General features: G+C 47.5%; 1 protein-coding gene across 1 annotated transcript; it reads right to left on the bottom strand.

Moving 5' to 3' along the window:
* Positions 1–2,433: 2,433 nt before the first annotated feature.
* Positions 2,434–11,289, bottom strand: LOC132335005 (hydrocephalus-inducing protein homolog). Its single transcript, XM_059861127.1, has 4 exons — positions 11,179–11,289; positions 9,561–9,760; positions 5,681–5,805; positions 2,434–2,755 (listed from the first exon to the last, which is right to left on the bottom strand). Exons 1-4 carry the CDS (start codon positions 11,287–11,289, stop codon positions 2,541–2,543), a joined length of 651 nt encoding a protein of 216 aa, XP_059717110.1. The 3' UTR covers positions 2,434–2,540.
* Between the last annotated feature and the right edge of the window lie 7,242 nt (positions 11,290–18,531).

The following is an 18,531-nucleotide window of genomic DNA, read 5'->3' as shown; positions in this document are numbered from 1 at the left end:
AACTTTTAACATTTTAAAACAAGTGATTGGCGTTTTTCACAAGCATCACTCTTTGTTCCTTCCATTTTGGACCTGCCCTGTTCCCTACTCTGCCTTTCACAAGAGCATCCCAGAGCACTTCCAAAGGAAATTGATGAATTCAGGCACCACACCCCTTCAGAGTGACATTCAAGGTTTTATATGCACGAATTCAGAGGCTCTGAGAGGGAAAGGGACTTTGTTGTGCAGGAGAGAGACAGCAAACTTCTGGAGACACCTTTTCATGATGCAGAGCTTTTTGGCTCCCATCCCAGTGCATGGTAGTAGAATGTCCTGAGAGGGAAAGAATCCTGCACTATCTCATCTCATTAAAAAGTCCTCTCTGCTCTGACATCTCAAAAGCTGCTCTGACAGCAGGACAGTGGCCTTGGAGCTACTAACATCCCTAGGACTGGAAATAAGGAAGAACAAAATGCCCTGGTGACAGTCTAGGACACAAACTAGCATGAAAACAGATGTAATTGGAAAAAAACACACAAAACCAAAACCAGGTTGAAGTTTACTTTGGGGAAACCTAGTTGCTGCTGAAGGGAAAGTGGATCACCTGGGGTCCAGGCTGAGGCAGGAAAATGGGAAAAACTGGAAATAAACAGCACAGGGAAGTAGCCAGAGAAGGTAATGGGATTTTCTTTTAACACACAGAGCTTGTATGGAAGTCAGACACTGTGTAAGGAGATCGAGAACAGCGGAAAACCAAGAAGCCCAGGGCACTAAAGGACCCTCTCACCAGCCATTCAGGGGAGCAAGGGTGGATCTCCTGGTCCTTTGCAGGCAATTGAAAATGGCTCTGGGGAGTGCAAGTGACCTGGCCCACAGCAAACAGGGGCTTGCCATGGCAGTTCTGGCCCAGCAGTTTTGGCCCAGCAGTTTTTCAGTTTTTGCATGGCTGAGCAGAAAGGCTGCAGCCACCCACTCTCCTTGTGTAATGGGTTGTGTCTTTTTGCTGGTTGCGAGGTGCTTTCATTATTTTTTTTCTTTCTTTCTTCTTTCTGCTTTTTTTTTTTTGTTCCCAGCTATGGTTCAAAACTGATGAAAAGCCACTGGTGCTGCTGCTGCCAGCAGGAGTGTACTAACTCAAAGAGAACCCCCCAGGAAGGATGCAGCTGTCCAGGCCCCAGGCTGCGGGGAGGGTCTGAGCCTGGTGCTAATATCAGAGGACAGTGCAAAAGACACCTGCGTGTGGTGTGAGCAGCTGAATGATCTGCTCTGTCCAGTGGCAGAGCTTAAGGAAGAAGTGGAAAGGCTGAGGAGCATTAGGGAGAGTGAAACAGAAATAAACTGGTGGAGTTACAGCCACTCAACCCTGAGAGAAGCTCAGCAGGAACTAGAGGAGCCCTGCCCTTCTTGAGATCAGGCAGAAGGAGGAGACCTAGGAGACGGTGGGGAATGGAAATGGGTCTCTGCTGGGGAGGTAATAAAATTGCATCCTGACCCCCATCACCTACCCAGATGCCCTGACAGAACAGGTATGAGGCCCTGGCTCCAGAGGGTCAGGCAGATGACACCAAAGAAAAAATTCTGTCTGGAGAGTCTCCCGATTGCACTTGGTCTGTCAGACAGATCACAGCCTCCAGTATTAAGAAGAAAAGAAGGGTAGTGGTAGTAGGTGACTGCCTTCTAAGGGGAACGGAGGGCCCTGGGTGTTGACTGGATCCATTCCACAGGGAAGTCTGCTGCCTCCCTGGGGTCCAGGTACTGGATATCACCATGAGATTCCCTAATGACTAAATGAACTTCATCTGTTCACCATGGTCTGGGGTACAGAGACTGTGAAATAACAGAGCTCTCAATATTTGGTGAAACAAGGAGGGACATCAACAAAACTTCCACTGGGGACTTCTGGAGGGCAGATTTGGCCTGTTCAAGAGACTGATTTGGAGAGTACCCTGGGCCTTAAAAACAAAGGGGTCCAGGAAGGATGGACATATTTCAAGAAAGAAGTCTGGAAGGCACAGGAACAGACTGTCCCTGTGGGTGGAAAGACAAGCTGATGCGGAAGACAACCAGCCTGGATGGGCAAGGAGCTTTTGAAGGAACCAGGGGGAAATATAAGGGTGCATCTCCTATGGAAAGAGGGTGAATTGTTTAAGGATGTCGCCAGGTCATGTAGGAAGAAGATCAGAGAGGCAAAAGTCCAATCAGAACTTGAGGAAATCCAGTCACTGCAACCAACCTTCCCTTCCCTTCCCTTCCCTTTCCCTTTCCCTTTCCCTTTCCCTTTCCCTTTCCCTTTCCCTTTCCCTTTCCCTTTCCCTTTCCCTTTCCCTTTCCCTTTCCCTTTCCCTTTCCCTTTCCCTTTCCCTTTCCCTTTCCCCTCCCCTCCCCTCGTTGGAGTATCAATGGAACTGGAATGTCAAGTGCTGAGCTCCTGAAGCCCAGGGACACACACCCTAGTGCCAGGCATGGTTTACTTGGCCTAAACCATTCAGAAGCACCAACACCCCCCTCAGGCCACACGTCAATTTCAGTCTTGGGCCATGTATCTCACTGAAATGCATCTTTCACACCAACCTCCTCTTCTCTTCAATCTCTCCTTTCTCAGTAGGAAAAGCCTTCCACTGGAAGTGGGCTGTGATGTTACTCCTGTTTTCAATCAACATTGTTTTGTGGCTTGACATGGTGATGAAAGTCTTCTCAAACTCCATGGAGTTTGTGCTCAACCCAGCATTGACATCTACAGCTTCTCCACGGAGCTTTGTGTGGATATTTTCTTCACCTGGAACAAAGCAAAGGGGAGACTTTGCTCAGCTCAGTTGCTGATGGAAGCACAAGGAACAGAGCAAACCACAGGTCACAGAAGAAAGTGTCACAGCTTTTAGCTGTGTTAGCAGTTCTGTGGATCTGTCCATTTATCACATCCTGACAGCTCTGTGTGCACACCGTGAGGGTGTCCTGGGCACCTCCTTAAACAGAATCACAGAATCCCAAGGTTGCAAGAGACATTCAAGATCATCGTGTCCAACCTGCTCTCTGACACCTCAACTAAACCCTGGCACCCAGTGCCACATCCAGTCTTTTTTTAACCACATCCAGTGATGGTGACTCCACCACCTCCCCGGGCAGACCATTCCAGTACTTTATCACTCTTTCCATGAAAAACTTTTTTTTAATATCCAACCTATATTTCCCTTGACACAGCTTGAGATGGTGACCTCTCGTTCTGCCAGTTGCTGCCTGGAGAAAGAGACCAACCCCACCTGACTACAACCACCCTTCAGGAAGTTGTAGAGAGTGATAAGGTCACCCCTGAGTCTCCTTTTCTCCAGGCTAAGTAAACCCAGCTCCCTCAGCCGTTCCTCACAGGGTTTGTGTTCCAGACCCCTCACCAGCCTCATTGCCCTCCTCTGGATGTGCTCCAGCATCTCAATGTCCTTCCTAAACTGAGGGGCCAGAACTGGACACAGCAGTCAGGGTTTGACCTCACCAGTGCCGAGTACAGGGGGAAAATGAGCTCTCTGCTCCTGGGAATGGCCACATCATTCCTGATCCAGGCCAGGAGCCATTGGCCTTCTTGGCCACCAGGGCACACTGCTGGCTTATGGCCAGCCAGCCGTGGACCAGCACCCCCAGGTCCCTTTCTGCCTGGGCACTGTCCAGCAACACCATCTCCAGGCTGTAACACTGCAGGGGTTACTGTGGCCAAAATGCAGGACTTGGCACTTATTAAACTTATTTTGTTAGACTCTGCCCATTCATCCAACTGTTCCAGGTCTCTCTGAAGAGCCATCCTACCTTCCAGCAGATCAACACACGCTCCCAGCTTAGTGTCATCTGTAAATTTACTAATGAAAGGCTTAATCCCCTCATCCACGTCATCAATAAAAAATGGAACAGAACTGGCCCCAGCACAGACCCCTGAGGGACACCACTGGTGACTGGCCACCAGCTGGATGCAGCACCTTATTTCTGAGTGTGTTTGTAGAGATTTGGCCCCAAGGTGACAGTATGCACAGTAAGATTTGTCAGATGTGCTCCAGTGACCCAGTGACATCACTGGGATTTCTGCATCCAAGTCCTTCAGGTGACAGGGTTGAGGAGCCCTGTTCAGTCCTGGCTCATCCCACAAGACTCCTGTCTCTCCTGATCCCTTGGATCCCTTGATGCTGACCAGCAAATATGCCTGGGGACATGTGGGCAGCAAAAGGAGGCCCAGAGGAACAAGTGACAACCCACGGCAGGAGGGGACAAAGGCAAGGAAACACAACCAGCCTGGCTCTGCAATTTGACAAACCACTACAAAATGAACACCAAGAAAATCATCTTCATCATCTCCCTGTCCAAACCCACAGCCACATCAGTCTTGAAATATATTATATTGTTCTGATCTCAAAAACCAAGCGGCAGCATTTCAAATTAAATTAAAAAGGGACAAAGGAAAGATTAATAAATTTAAGGAAAGATTAACACAGAGCAGCTTCTGTATGAAGACTGAATGAGATTTCTCAGTCTAGAAATCAAATGGGAAATAGATGTGAGAGGTTTGCAACAGCATGAACTGCCTGGGAAATGGGGACAAGGAAAATTTTGATTTGTCACCAAACAGGAACTTGAGGGCCTGAAAATGTTATTAGACAGAAACTAAATATATGTGTAGAGGGCAACATAGAAAAAGGGTCTGTGACAAGCCAGTAGAGAAGCAGCATACGGGACAGTGGTGTGCAAGAAATCCATTGCATTGGAGAGAGTCTGATGGAAACCTCACACCTCACCTACAGCACTGCCCAGGAATGAAATAAAACTTCACCCAGGCCTAGCCACACGGTAGTGGACAATCAGGGTTCCTCCTTCCTCCACTCAGCAACTCCCAGCAAAACAGGAGTCCAAAAACCTTAGCCCTGTTAGAGGGTGTCCTAGGGTGACGTAGGATGTTTGTATCCCCATTCGTGTGTGTTATTTCTGCTGAGGCTCTGCAGAGTGAAAGTTTTGCTTTGTGCCTCTTATCAGCCACTACCCCACAGCCGGCAGGACATACAGACAGTACATAGTGCTGTTTTTTGCTTTTTGCCCTGCTTTTCGCTTTGCTCTTGCTTCTGCTTTGCTTCTGCTTGCTCTTGCTTTCTGCTTCTTCTCATTAGTTAGTTTAGCTAAACAGTCCAAATTTCTTCCTGGACTGTTTCTCCTTTCCTTTTTGGATCTACCCGAACCTGCTCCAGACTGGGACCTGGGAAACACCGAGAGAGAGTTTGCACCCTGTGGCTGCAGCAGCTGCCCCAGTGCCAGAGGGACTGATAACAGAGCAAACACCCCAGGAGAGACTTTCTGAATTTGTCATCTTTTTCAGAGCGGTGAAAGAGTGGTGTCATCCAGTATTGTTCATTTTGTGTCCTGGGGGGTGCTGTGCCTGTTAAATAAACAGGTTCTTTCCACTTCTGAGGAATTCTTCCCGAACCAGTTGGGAGGAGGGGCCGTGTGGGTTTGCTTTCTGGAGGGGCCCCCTTTTTGGGGATTCTCTCCCAATTTTGCCCTAAACCAGGACAGAGGGGATCCACTTTATCAAGCCCCTAAATACCAAGGAGTTCTCAGTTCGCTTTGGGGTAAAGCTGAGCAGGGGAGGTACCTCTGGAGGGAATGGAGGGGGATGGGACAACAGGGAGTGATGGTGGAGAACTGTCCTGTGCCCCGTGCAGGGCCCAGCACTCACCTGTGCTGCAGCACACTGCCAGGGACCCACAGTGGTCACCGGTGGTCAGCGGGTGAAATCCCACTGTCACCTGCATGGTGTCACCAGCGTCCAGAATTCCTATGGCTGGCATCACGGAGAAAGGACTGCAACACAAAGAGAGGGATCAGGGCTCGGGGGGACACCTGGGCATGAGATTCCTTCTGTACTGCAGCTCACCTTAGCTCACTTGGTGTGAAAAATGCATATTATATTACTGGCTCTTCGTAAATATTAAAATGAATACTATATATCTTGTGTTGGGAAGTTATTTTGTATCACTGTATTAATCCTTTTTAAGTAGTGCGTTAAATGTAGTTTTAGGCTAGAACATAATACTAAAATAGAAACTATGTGATGTAAGATACTTTTTCTAACTAGCTCAAGAAATGGATAAGATAATCAAGAAATTATTCACACAGAGATAACAGCAACAGGATACCCACAATCCCAAGAGAAGAATTACTGCCTCCTTATCGGGAAGAACCAGACTTCATGGGGACTGAGACGACTGATTTACGAGATGAGGGGGGAAGTTGACAATAAACAGAAAAATCCCTAGTTTGAAAGGAATGTTTGCATTGTGTATGAGATATATGAATATGCAACAGGCTATTGCTTTTAAGGATTAATCCTTTGTTAGCAAAACCTGTTCTGTGGCAGAGCAGAACACCCAGATGTCCAATATTCTTTGCTTTTTTATTTTCCTGTTATTGTCCTAACTATGATTGTCCAAATTTTTATTGCTCAAATTTTTATTACTATTGTTATAACTATTTTTTTACTGTGAAACTTTTAAAATTTTAACACAAGTGATTGGCGTTTTTCACACTTGGGCAAGCAGGGAGCAAACCAACTACAGTCAGCAGAAGACAAGGCAGGGTCAGAAACAGCCACTGACCCACTTCTGAGGAGATCCAGCCCTCACAAAATGCTGTGGGATAAAATGACCTCACCTCCCCCATACTCTGCATCCTGCCCTCTGCAATGAGACTCAAGGGTCCCACTGCCAGCAATCCCATCAGAGAATGGTTTGTGAAAAGCACAGAGAGGGTTCAGAGCTATCTGCATGCACAACTATACACTGAGTAGCTCAGGAATTTCTCTTTTCCTGCTGCTTATAAAACTCATCTCAGGAGATGCAAATGTTAGGGCACTACCTGTCCTGGGATATTACAGCCTAGGAATCAGACAGGGAGAAGAACTTTTCCTTGAAGACCAAGGAATAATTACTGTTGAATTTGCAGTGTGGTTCTTTGGTTTATTTTACCCTGAAAACATCCTGATTTAGCCTAAAAAGGGCACATTTTATCAGCACTTCAATAAAAGTTCTAAGAAAAGGAGCAATCAAAACTCTGAAAGAGTGCAAATGCAGATTAGAGCAATATAGTGACATGGAAACCCAAAAGGAGGATGCCATTTGCAGTCTGAAGGATCCAATCCCAGCTAAATGAAGCACCATGAGCAGGAGCACACCAAGGAAGCAGACCAGAAGGTTTCTGTGTGTTTACCAGCAATGCACTGGGACTCTGGGGTGTCATCCAGGCTGGTAACTGTTGGCTTGGCCTACCAGACAAACTCTGTGCAATGTGTTGGAAATGCTTATGCAAATGTGTTGGTGCACTTTGGATTTAACAGGAGCAATTAGGATTGGTCACCAGGTGAACAGCTCTTGCCTGACAAACACAAGACTGTGCTTTAATGCTCAGGGACAGCTCAGAGGAAATGTGCTTCTGCCCAGCAGCTGCTGGGCTTTGTGCTCTTCTACAGCCCCACTGAGGAAACAAAAGTTCCTGGCCTTGGTGCTTTGCTGCTGGTCAATCTGTCACTTAAAAGTGTGTTCTGGGGACTTTCGTGATGAACCATCACACACAAAAATAAGGAGAACATCTGGCAAGCTGAACTTTGTTCATGTCAGCAGGGACAGCTGATGAACTTGCTTCAGGTTCAGCTCATTAAGGTCCTCTTGCTGCAATGATGGGCTGAGCTGTTCCCATTCCCACTGGTGAGAACATCACTGCTGGCTGATAGAGAAGCCTTGGGCCAGCAATGTTTATGTGCTGGACGTGAGGCTTTGGAGAGAGGGGAGGAAAGACAAGGCCCCAGCATCCCCAGAGCTCCTGCATCCGCCCCAGGGGTGATGCCAGGACTGCTGTAGCTCTCTGCTGGGGCTCAAGGGGATCAGTGCCTGCTGGGGGCAAGGCATAAGATTTTGTTCTTATTCTTCTGCCAGAAATTTCACTGGAACAGAGAAGCTGCCACTTAAGGGAATCCCTGGCCACACTTCATCACTGCCTCCATTCCATTCCATTCCATTCCATTCCATTCCATTCCATTCCATTCCATTCCATTCCATTCCATTCCATTCCATTCCATTCCCACCTCTGCCCCATGTTACATGCTCCTGCCCTCAGATGGCAGGATGGCAATAACACTCCTGGGGGTGACTTCAGGGGTTGCCTGAGAAAGAAGGTGTCTTCTTATTTTCAAATTATCAGGAGAAGAGGATCCAGCCAAGTTCAGGACTCAGTTTTCAGGACTGAAAAACTGAGTGCAATTCAGCCCCTGCCTCTCCTACATCCCACCCTGGGCTGTACCCACCAGACTCCTCTCTTCCTGCTGTAGCAGTCATCTCTCACACAGATCTGGCTCCCCAAAACCCAAGGACACAAGCTCTACTCCTCTGAATTTCAGCCAACATCACTAAGCTGCACCCTGAGCCCAGAGATAGAAGAGCTGTTAAGGACACATCCCTGACACTGTAATAACCAAATGAAAACCAGCGCCAAGAGACAAGGCAGGCAGGCTAAATTTTGGCCTTTTATCTGTTAAATGTGAGCTGTTCCTTAAGATAGCTCCCATCCTTTAGATCTGTCCTTTCAATGAATCACTACTGCACCCAACAGGCAAAAAAGATAAGGTATGGACAGGTTTTAAGAGGTTGTTTTCTTCTGCTTTTAAACTAGGTCCATTTGAATGTTTCTTTCCTTGTATGGCATCTAAAGGCAGGTCCAGATCTCCCAATGGCACCTTGCAATCCCCAGACACTGCTCTTGCTTTGAGCAGTGTGTTTGCTCAGATGATTTCCAGAGGTCCACTCTGGAAAAGTTATTGTACACTTTTATCTTCTAAATCAGCCCAATTGTTTTATACACATTCACTAAATGTCTCATATTTCCTACACACCTGTGCACGTACCTATGGGCATGTGGTATATTGAGAGGCATTGGAGGAACTCGACCTTCATCAAAGTTTCCAATGAAGAATTCATGATGTTTTGGCAAACATTTAACACAAACCAAAATGAAAAAATGGCGGAAACACAGGGACTTCAGAAAAAAAAAAGAAATCTCAATGAAAGGGGGCACAACCTTATTCAGAGATTTAAACCATCTGTTTGAAATTTTAAACTGGCTTTCAAAGGTTCATCATGGAGCAGAAGAGGGGACTGATGCCCCCAGCTGGCAAGGGAAATCAGAACAGCTTTAGTAGCAGGAACTGCACCGGCTGCCTGCAGCACAGCTCATGTTGGGCATCTCATGAGAGGAGCACTGGAAAGCCACGTGCCTGTGGCCTCCCAGAGAATGGGCCTATTTGGCTGACAGTGCTGAGTAAGCATTTCAGAAGCTGCTTGTGCTCAGGAGGGTGCAAGCCAGCTACCAACATGTTCCAGCAGCCTCCAGGAAAGCGGGGCCAGAGAAAGCTCAAAGGCTGCATCCTGCTCAGAAAAACAAAAGTGAGAGCAGATGCCATCCATCCTGCTCACTTCCAGCCAGGCTGCAGGGCTGCTCTGGCTCCTTTTGGTGCTCTTTCCCAGCCCTGTTATCACCCAAAGGTGTTTTGTGCAAGGACAGATCCTCACCTCTGGGTGCTCAGCCGGTAACGAGCTGCCTGGTTTCCGACATTGCGCACCAGCAGAGTCTTCTGGGTGCTGCACTTGACTGGACACTTGGAGAAGTCCAGCTGGTCAGGGAAGTCCAGGATAGCTCGGGCACCAATGGCCCGAATTGGCACAACTATCCTTTCCCTTTCAGTGACACAGACGAGCTCATGGGAATAATCCTGCAGGAAAAGAAACTGCCTCAGCACAGGACATTTAGTGCCATCCCCATGGCAGAACAAAAAACATTTCTTAGAACCCTTCAATGGCATCAATTTAGCTATTCCACCCCAAAATGAACACTAAGTTCTACTGATATGTCACATTTTAAAGGCACCAGTGTACTTTGCAAAACCTGTCTCAGTGGCATTAAGCTCTTTTGTCACTTGGGTCATCCAGAGAACTGCCCTAGGCCACCACAATTTTTACTCTAAATTTTAATGATGGTAAATAATTCCTAAGTCCCTTCTAAGGAACATGGAGCTAGGGAACACAGGACATTCCTGCTTAGATTTCTATATTCCCACTGCTTGAGAATAGGACAAAGTGTTAAACTGACTCTAAGCAGCAAAAAGAAGATGAGAAAACAGCTGCACCCAAAGCACTCCTGCACCTCTGGCCTGGTGCAGAAACATCACTTGGCTCAGAACTCCCCTCTAACTTTGCCTCTCCAACCAATTCAGAAGAAGAACAGTGCTAGGAGGCAGCAGGATGCTGTTGGAAAGGGCCTCTCTTTCTTTCCCTGCAAGGCTTCCTCCCTTCCACGCTATCTCCTAAACCCTTCTGTATGAATAAGCCTCCAGATGCCAGCACTGAGATCAGACTCACCAGGGCCTCAGCACTGGTGTTCAAACCTCCCCACAAAAGCACCTTTGGCATGGAAGGGCTGCCAGCTGATAGAGCAAGCACAGTTACAGGCATGAAGACAGAGCCACAGCAGTGTCACTGCCACGGGATCTGGGCTCACAGCTCTGCCTGCAGCTTGTACCTGCTCTACACGAGCTCCTTCAGGCAGGTGTCCAAGTCCCCTGCAGCTCAGCAACCTCCTGCTGACCAAGGGCACCCAGAGCCCCAGTGTGCCTGTGCCAGGCCGGGCTCACAGGCACAGCACATCCTCTGCCCTGGTCCTGCAGCTGTACCATGGTCAGCTGTGCTCTGGGACAGAACAGCTACAAGGCTGGAGAACAGAGGGTGTGAAAACGCACCATCTTTGCTCCAGCCCAGGGTGAGGCAGGGAAGCTGTTGCCAGTCAGGAAGGAAGGAAGCTTTCTGACTCTTTGTTCCTCTAGCATTTTCCATAATAATTAAATCCCTTCCACTGTACCTAGAGATGGCCGAACATCTATCAACAGCCCTCTGTCCTTTTCCATCCTGTTCCCTGTGCATCTTCCTTTGGGAATGCTCAGGAATGTGCAGGGAGGGGAAGCAGAGCCTGCCAGGCCTGGCTGCAGTGCCTGCCAGCACATGCCAAGGTGACTGGCTGCAGGCTGAATGCCCATGGACTGGAGCCAGGCTCACAGCATGGAATGGGCTGGACCTAGAGTGCAGGGAAAACAGTGGCTGTGGAGATCATTCTGTGCTTTGGCTCCTCCAGTCTCACCTTGTTCTTGTTGGGGGTGAAGCGGATGCGCACAAGGGCAGACGCACCCGGCGGCACAACACGGTACGCGTCGTTGGAGCACGTGAGCTGGAAGTAAGGGGAGCTCTCCATGGAGACCTTCACCACCTGAGGAAACTGCAGCAAAGACATGAAACAATGATTTTGCCACTTGTGGAAACAGGATGAGAGGAGAGCTGTCCATGCCCTGCTGACATCCCTCCTTGGCCCCTTTCCCAAAACACTTTCAGCTCTGCAGGCACAGGCACATCATTCACAAGGCTGAACTGGAATCCCTTCTGTCTGCCTCCAGCATTTTGGCCAGGGCCAGTAAGGCAGTGCCTGGTAGGAAGGAAGGGCCAAGCAGGTCAGCACCAGCAGGATGGAGACAGAGCACCTGAACCAAGTCACCTGCATATTCATCAAGGCCAAAAACCTGCTGGCTTCTGCCTGCACACAGCCATGCAGTTGTCATGTTCCAGAGGGGGAATGTGCTATCTGAAAGCAAACCAGCATTATTGTGGGGGAAGGAAGAAATTCCCTTCTAGCAGATCAGGTTGGGGTAGGGCAGTTCTGGGGATACAGTCAGGCAGGCAGACCAGCAAGACAGGAGACCAAACACTGTGGCCTTACTGGGAATAAAAGCAATCCTGAAAAGCAAAAGAGGGAACCCAGCAAGACAATCCCTAGAACAAGGAGATGGCAAAGAGAATTTAAATGGGCAGTAAAGCAGCAAGGAAGAATCATAAAACCATGAGAGCAATCTGCCAAAAACAGACAGGCTGTGACTATTGACTATGGGCTTCAAAGGCACTTTCTGCCTGGAGAAACATGACCAGCACTGACTGACAGTGTGGTTCCAGGATGAAAAGCCAATCTTGGCTCTCCAGGGCTTCTTGCTGCCTGTGCAGGCAAGCTGGGCTGCTGGGCATTCCTAACTCCAGCCAGCAGGCCAGGTTCTGCCCTCTGGCATTCACAGACACAGCAAACATGCATTTTCTAGCTCATTGATATCAATCCCTAAGCGCCAAAATGCTCTCCAAAAGTCTAAACCAATGATTTGGACTCCCTCCTGTCTCTTCCCACCAGCCCACTCTTGGCACAAGCCTCACTTGGGAAAATGTTTCCCTGACTGAAATTCCAATGGTCTCTCTTTTCCTCTTTACAGTGAAACACCACTGCTGATATTTTTCTACTTTCTTCCTCTCAACTCTCTTCGGAAACTGCAAAACAATCACAATTTCTTCAAGTGAAGGGGAAAACCTCCAGGAGCTCATGGCTTTGGTGTGCTGTGGTTCTCCAAAGGGAAAGCAGAGCACTGTGTTGCTTTTGGAAAAGCTGAGCAGAGCTGGATGAAGTGGCAGGAACCTGAAGTGGCACCTAAAAGCCTCCCACTACTTCTGCTACATCCGCCTGATTGCAGGGCTCTTTCAGAACACAGCTCCTGCAGTGCCAATGCTGTTAATGAAAAGTGATTCCAGCATAAAGTGGAGAAGACTCAGCCCCTGAGTTTGACTGTCAGCTGCACAAAGGGAGCCAAACTGGCTGAGAGAGGCAGAGGAGCTAAGATTAACCAAGGAGACACAGGATGTAGTACAGACTCAAGGCAAAGCCCGAGAGCAGGTAAGAACTGTACAGCCCTCAACATTCACACCAATCCAGAGCTTTCAAGAGAAGGCAACTCCTTTGGGATAGATACCATCAACACATGGCAAGAATCAGGGGAGAATTCCCAGCACAGGAAGATTTCCACCATCCTGCAGAACAAAGGTGCTGAGACATTTTCTTCTGCACGTGCTGCAGCAGAGAACTTGCCCTGCTGTACGCTCTGGGAATTACACTTCTCTCCCAGTGCAGTGTTAAAGCTCTGTGGAAACCCAGGGCACCGGGAGTATTTCTCTGTCTGCTCTGGGGTGTCCTGACCCGCAGGTGAGCACTGACTTTGACCCTCATTCATGGAGAAAGTTTCCTAGACTTCAAGATAGACTAGAATCCACAAAAGTGTGAAATAGATTAATTATAGAGAGCAGTGTAGGTGTATCACTTAGGTGAGAAATTTAGGTTTTGGGATTTTTAGTATGTCGTGGATGGAAGCAAGATGGAGGGCACAGGATGTCACCCCAAGTTTCTTCTTCATGCTTCTTCCTCCTTCTTCTTCATGGGTTTGGGTGATGTTTTGTAATTGGACAGAAAAGTCTGCATTGCATGCTTCCGGGAACCAGCTACTAGGTTAAAAGGGAAAATAATCTAGGTGTCCTTCCTTAATTGAATAGTTTAGACTTAAAAGACCTTGTAACAAGAGAGAGTTAGCCATTTTGTGCCTTGCTAATGAAAAGCTGCTGAACTCACAGTAGTGAGACTGTTTTACTGATAAAAATAGTAAAAACCTGAGGGTGAACATGAACTACCATCTCAAGTGCCTTCAATCCAGACCCAGAAAAACCAATAAAGCTCCACATCCCAGCTCTTACCTTGTACACATTGGTGAGAGACAGTACCATTTCAGAGACACCATGAGGGTCGAAGTTCTGAAATACCACCTCTGGTGGGGAAATCTGAAACAAGTTCTGCTTTGGGGGATCTGACGGCAGCTGGAGAGGCGAGAGAGAGCAGGGAGAGGTTCAGCTGCTGGGAGGAAGGTTCATGAAGGATCCCTTACACTGATCCCCAGTGAAGTACAGGCTCTGGGTGAGCACATCTGCCCAAGCCACACTGGGCAAACAGTGGCTCACCCACCTCTGCTCTGAGTGATCCAGAGCTGCTGGACCACACAGAGCAGGCTCAAGCCAAGCTGCTCTTCTGGCATGTATTTCTCTAGGTTTGCTTCTCCAGAATGCCAGGCAGCACTTACCCTAAGCACAGCCCTGTGCCCATGTGGTCACAGAGTGCTGGGGCACTGCCTGAGCACTCATGGAGTAAGTAAAACCCACAAATTTACATCAAACTCCATGGGAAAGATTTTGGGATGTCCTTTACTCTGAGACAGGGAAACCGAGGCCTGCACAACTGCACATCTCTTTTTTGATCTAGAATTAGGCATCAGTAAGAAGAGAACAGTACCAGAGGAGGTGTGAGAGATGAGGTGATATTTTGCTGAACCAAAAGGTTATCAAGTTAAAAAATGAAAGTTGGTTCTGTGGGTTGTTGTTTGGATTGTTTGGATTTGTTCAGGTTGGTTTGTTGGGTGTTGCTGTGAGCTGGGAGAAGGACAGGTTTGAAGACCTGACCAAAAAGAAGCAGGGCGAGAGGGGAGGGGACAGAAAAGCTGGTGATCTGAGAGAATGGAAGTTCCCAAGTACTCCTCCAAGGGGAAAGGGGACAGGGACAGCCCTGGCCAGGTATAAAGGGGATAGAAAGATTGCAATTTTCTCAGAGAGTGTGTTTGTTCATCTCCAGGGGGAGGGAGACACACCTGGCTCAGCTGCATCGTTACAAAATTTTCCTTTTGCTTCCATGATTTTGTCCCCTTTCATTGTATTTAAAAGTTAGTGTGTTTCTAACAGAAGGAAAGGCAAAAATAAAGTAACAGAGAAATTAGGAAAAAGACAAATGAGGTGAATGCTGAAAGAGGAAAAGGTTCACTTATTTTCTCAGCAACTTGGGTAAAAATAGAGTTGCTATCTCCTTTTTCCATGTGCTTTAAATGGGGGCTTTCTTGTAATTATTGCTATCTTGTAATTATTGCTATATTATTGATACCATTGTAGAGGCACGTCTGGAATGACACAACAGCAAATGCTTCTGGAGCAGAGACATTGCTTTGAGAAAACTCTCCCCTGCTTGTCTGCCTTCTCCAGCCATTCTGCTGTCACTGCAGAGACACAAGCACGTCTCCTGTGTGACTTCACGGCAGACACAGCCTGCTGAAGGGAGTGGCTGCAGCCCACTGTCCCTTAGTTGTGCCCTTCCCTGAGGTGTTCCCAATGCCCCTCTCCAGGGCAATCCTTAACCAGTGTGTTACATGTCTCTTGCTGCCAATTTCCTGCTCAACAGTGTGATAAATGAATGTGATTCGTGCTAACAATTGTAACTAAATTTTAGATATTGTAGAAAATATTTATTAAAAAGTAATAGAGGAAATGGAAATGTAATTAGGGTCACAAAACTGATGCTTTCAGGTGTTCATGAGAAAATAGGATGCAGGATGTAGTTTGAGATAAGTAACATCCCAAAATGCAATAGGCCTCGGGATAATTAAAGAACTGGCCTTGAAATGGACAAAATTAGAATGATTCCAGGTATCTATGACATAATAAGGCTTATTTTTGGAATATAATGCTGGCTTCTATAACACAAGACTTGAGGTGCATGTGCAAAGTGTGGAGTTGTTCAAAGGTTGTTCTCATCAAGTGACGATGAGGAGAAGCCTTCGTGGGAAGCGACCACCAAAAGCCAAAAGACCCCTTAGAAACAAGCAGAGCATGCACTGTGCAGTATAGTGGCATAGATTTCAAGAATTGAAAATGGGAGGAGATTTACAGAAAATTAGTGATGAAAATGTTTTAGCATACAGTATATAAGTTGTGTTTGGATTCTTTTATCTTTTGTATGGGATGCAGGGTGAGAAAACCCCCCCGTACCCTGACTGGTTTTGCTTATGCTTTATCCAAACCACTGCAAATTATTTTGTATCTGATTATATTTGATTGCATTATTTTATATAAAATTGTTGCTCAATTAAAAGTGCTGTTAAATTCTAATTTAGTGGTTTATTAAATTAGACATATAGGGACCTCATTCGTAACAACAGCCCACCTCGGTCACCTACCCGTTTGGACTGTGCTTTCTACTGAGCCAGTCATGCCAGAAAAGCAGCTTTAAACACACCTCTAAGTAGGCACTGATCCAGATAAAGCACATCCATTCCCCTCTGCCCAGGGCCAGTCCCCTGCACATCTGGCAGCCTGCAAAATCTAAAACCTTGTCAGGGTCCAACACATTGTTCCAGCCCAAAGCTTTGATGCAATTTGTTTTGTTAAATCTGAAGTAATTCCTGCAGGTCCTCGGCCTTCAAAGGCCAACACTGCCTCTCTAGAGGGAATCCTGTGACCCCGAGCATTTGATGGTGACCACACCAAAGCAAGAGGTGGCTCCTTCAGCAGGAGAATGGCAAATGGCAATTTTGTGCCTTTGTGTCCCTAGCCTTCCCCTCATTCTTTCAGCAATGGCAGCTACACCCCAGCAGCTTCAGCAGAGGTTATTTCTGTTGGCTTATGCAGACCAGGACTCCCAGTCCACCACTCCCAGCAGTTTGCAATGCCAGCAGGACCTGGACACTGAGGTATTTTGCTGGAGGCAAGTCTGTCACAAGCACACACCCTCTTCAAACTTCACATCAAACAGAAAGGAAAAGAGCAGGAAAAGGCTACCTTTGGACTAATCTCCCTCAGGTCTACACATGGGCCAATTCTGGGCAGAAAACTCCCCCCAGTGCTGGCCTTCTTCTTCATGTTGAGAAACTTCTCCCACAGGAACTTAGGGGGAAGCAGCTGAAAGGCAAAAATAAACCAGCTAGAGCCTCAGAGTTGTGCTTGTTCACAAAGGCTTTTCTTGAACAAGTGGCACTGGTGAACAATTTGTGATCACATAGTCTAGGACAGTCCTGGAAGCCCTGGAAGTTACTTGCTGAAATACTTAGCACCAATAAATTAATAATACAGAGCGCAAGACATACTCCAACCACATGGCTGTGTCCCATTAGCTTCTCCGTGATTTGATGGGACATGTTTGGGGATTTCTGTTCTTTGGGCATTTGTTTCCTCTTTAGTTTCATTGCATTGAGGCAGTGACAATTTCAGAGAGTGGGGAGGAGCTCTCAGAACTCGCCTAACTCCGTCCCTGCACAACACTGAGAACTCACAGCAAGGAGATATCACTGATGGCTGAGTCCGAGATACACAAGAAAGGAACGTTGTACCAAGACTGAGGAGCACAGGAATGTGTCCAAGTTTTAGTTCTCTCTGTTAAATAGCATTTGTTTTCTCTGTCTGGGCTCACAGACCGCTCCAGAGAAGAAAACAGAGGGATCTCCTTGACAGAGCCTCAGCAGTGGGGCATCTTCAGTCAAGTGAGCTCCAGACACCAAGGGGGCCACTTTGTGGCCCTGACTCTGGTGAGCAGGTAAGAACTGTACGGCCCTCAACATTCACACCAATCCAGAGCTTTCAAGAGAAGGCAACTCTTTTGGGATAGATACCATCAACACATGGCAAGAATCAGGGGAGACTTCCCAGCACGGGAAGATTTCCACCATCCTGCAGAACAAAGGTGCTGAGGCATTTTCTTCTGCACGTGCTGCAGCAGATAACTTGCTTTGCTGTACACTGTGTCTGCGGGGCTGGATCTGTGCCCACACAAGAGCTGAGAGAGAACAGCTGCTTTGGAACCTCTTCTAGCTGGGACCAGTTGTGGCTCTCAGGGCTTTGGGCAGAGTTTGAGCTTCCCCCCACCACATGCCCAGGTGCCCAAGGGCAGCTTGGTCAGAGCAGCACTGGTGAGTGTCCAGCCTGACAGAAGGAATTCCTGTGGCAAAGGGAAAGGGACAGAACACATGCTCAGGGCTTCAGCTGTACATTGGTTTCACTTGGCTCCGCTGGCGCAGCCAGGCAAGACCCTGAAACATCACACACTGTTCCCTACTTCACCAGGACAACCTTCACCAACAGGAACATGGCACAAAGAGCTGGGGAGAGGGTCTGCAGCTTCACAGCGCTGCTGGACAACAGGGGCAGGGAGAGCAGGGACACCAGGGGTGTTTGCAGCCTTAACACAGCCCAGTGAGTACTTACAGTAAATGACGTCAGTCTTTCCCTGGACAAAAGACGAGGTGTCGAGGTCTTCTCTGGGAATCCAGAAGCCATTTTGAAGAGAGGATCTCCCAGATGAGTGACAATGCCTCAACAAAACTGGAAGAAGCAATTACGGAACTCTGAAAATCCAGAACCCAATTCATGGCAGATTCAAGGGATATACTGGTGCTAAAAATTTTATATGATTTGAAAGTAGCTAAGTGCTTGTTTGGTGTGAGTAGCTAGTATTGTTGGGCCTCTGGTTGGACTTTATTTGAACTATATGGTTACCTTGTGCAATTCAAAGATGGATCATACTGAAAGCTGGAGCTAAAAATCTAAACATTAATAATAGTTACAACAGACAAAGCTGCAGCTTAAATATTACTTAAAATAGCTAGAGTGGACATCCTCTTCTTTAGGCTAAGGCACCCCTGCTGTCTCAGCTGCTCCTCACAGGACTTGGGAGAGACTGGAATGTTAAGGCTAATGGCTTAAATATTGTTATAAAGGACTTTCTGCCCATTTTGACAAAACTGTATAAAGCAGCTGGGACCACTGAAGCCCA

This window comes from Haemorhous mexicanus, chromosome 16, assembly GCF_027477595.1.
Source record: "Haemorhous mexicanus isolate bHaeMex1 chromosome 16, bHaeMex1.pri, whole genome shotgun sequence".
Classification (NCBI taxonomy): Eukaryota; Metazoa; Chordata; class Aves; order Passeriformes; family Fringillidae; genus Haemorhous; species Haemorhous mexicanus.
The sequence above is the reverse complement of the archived record's forward strand: the minus strand, read 5'-3'. Positions and strand labels throughout refer to the sequence as shown.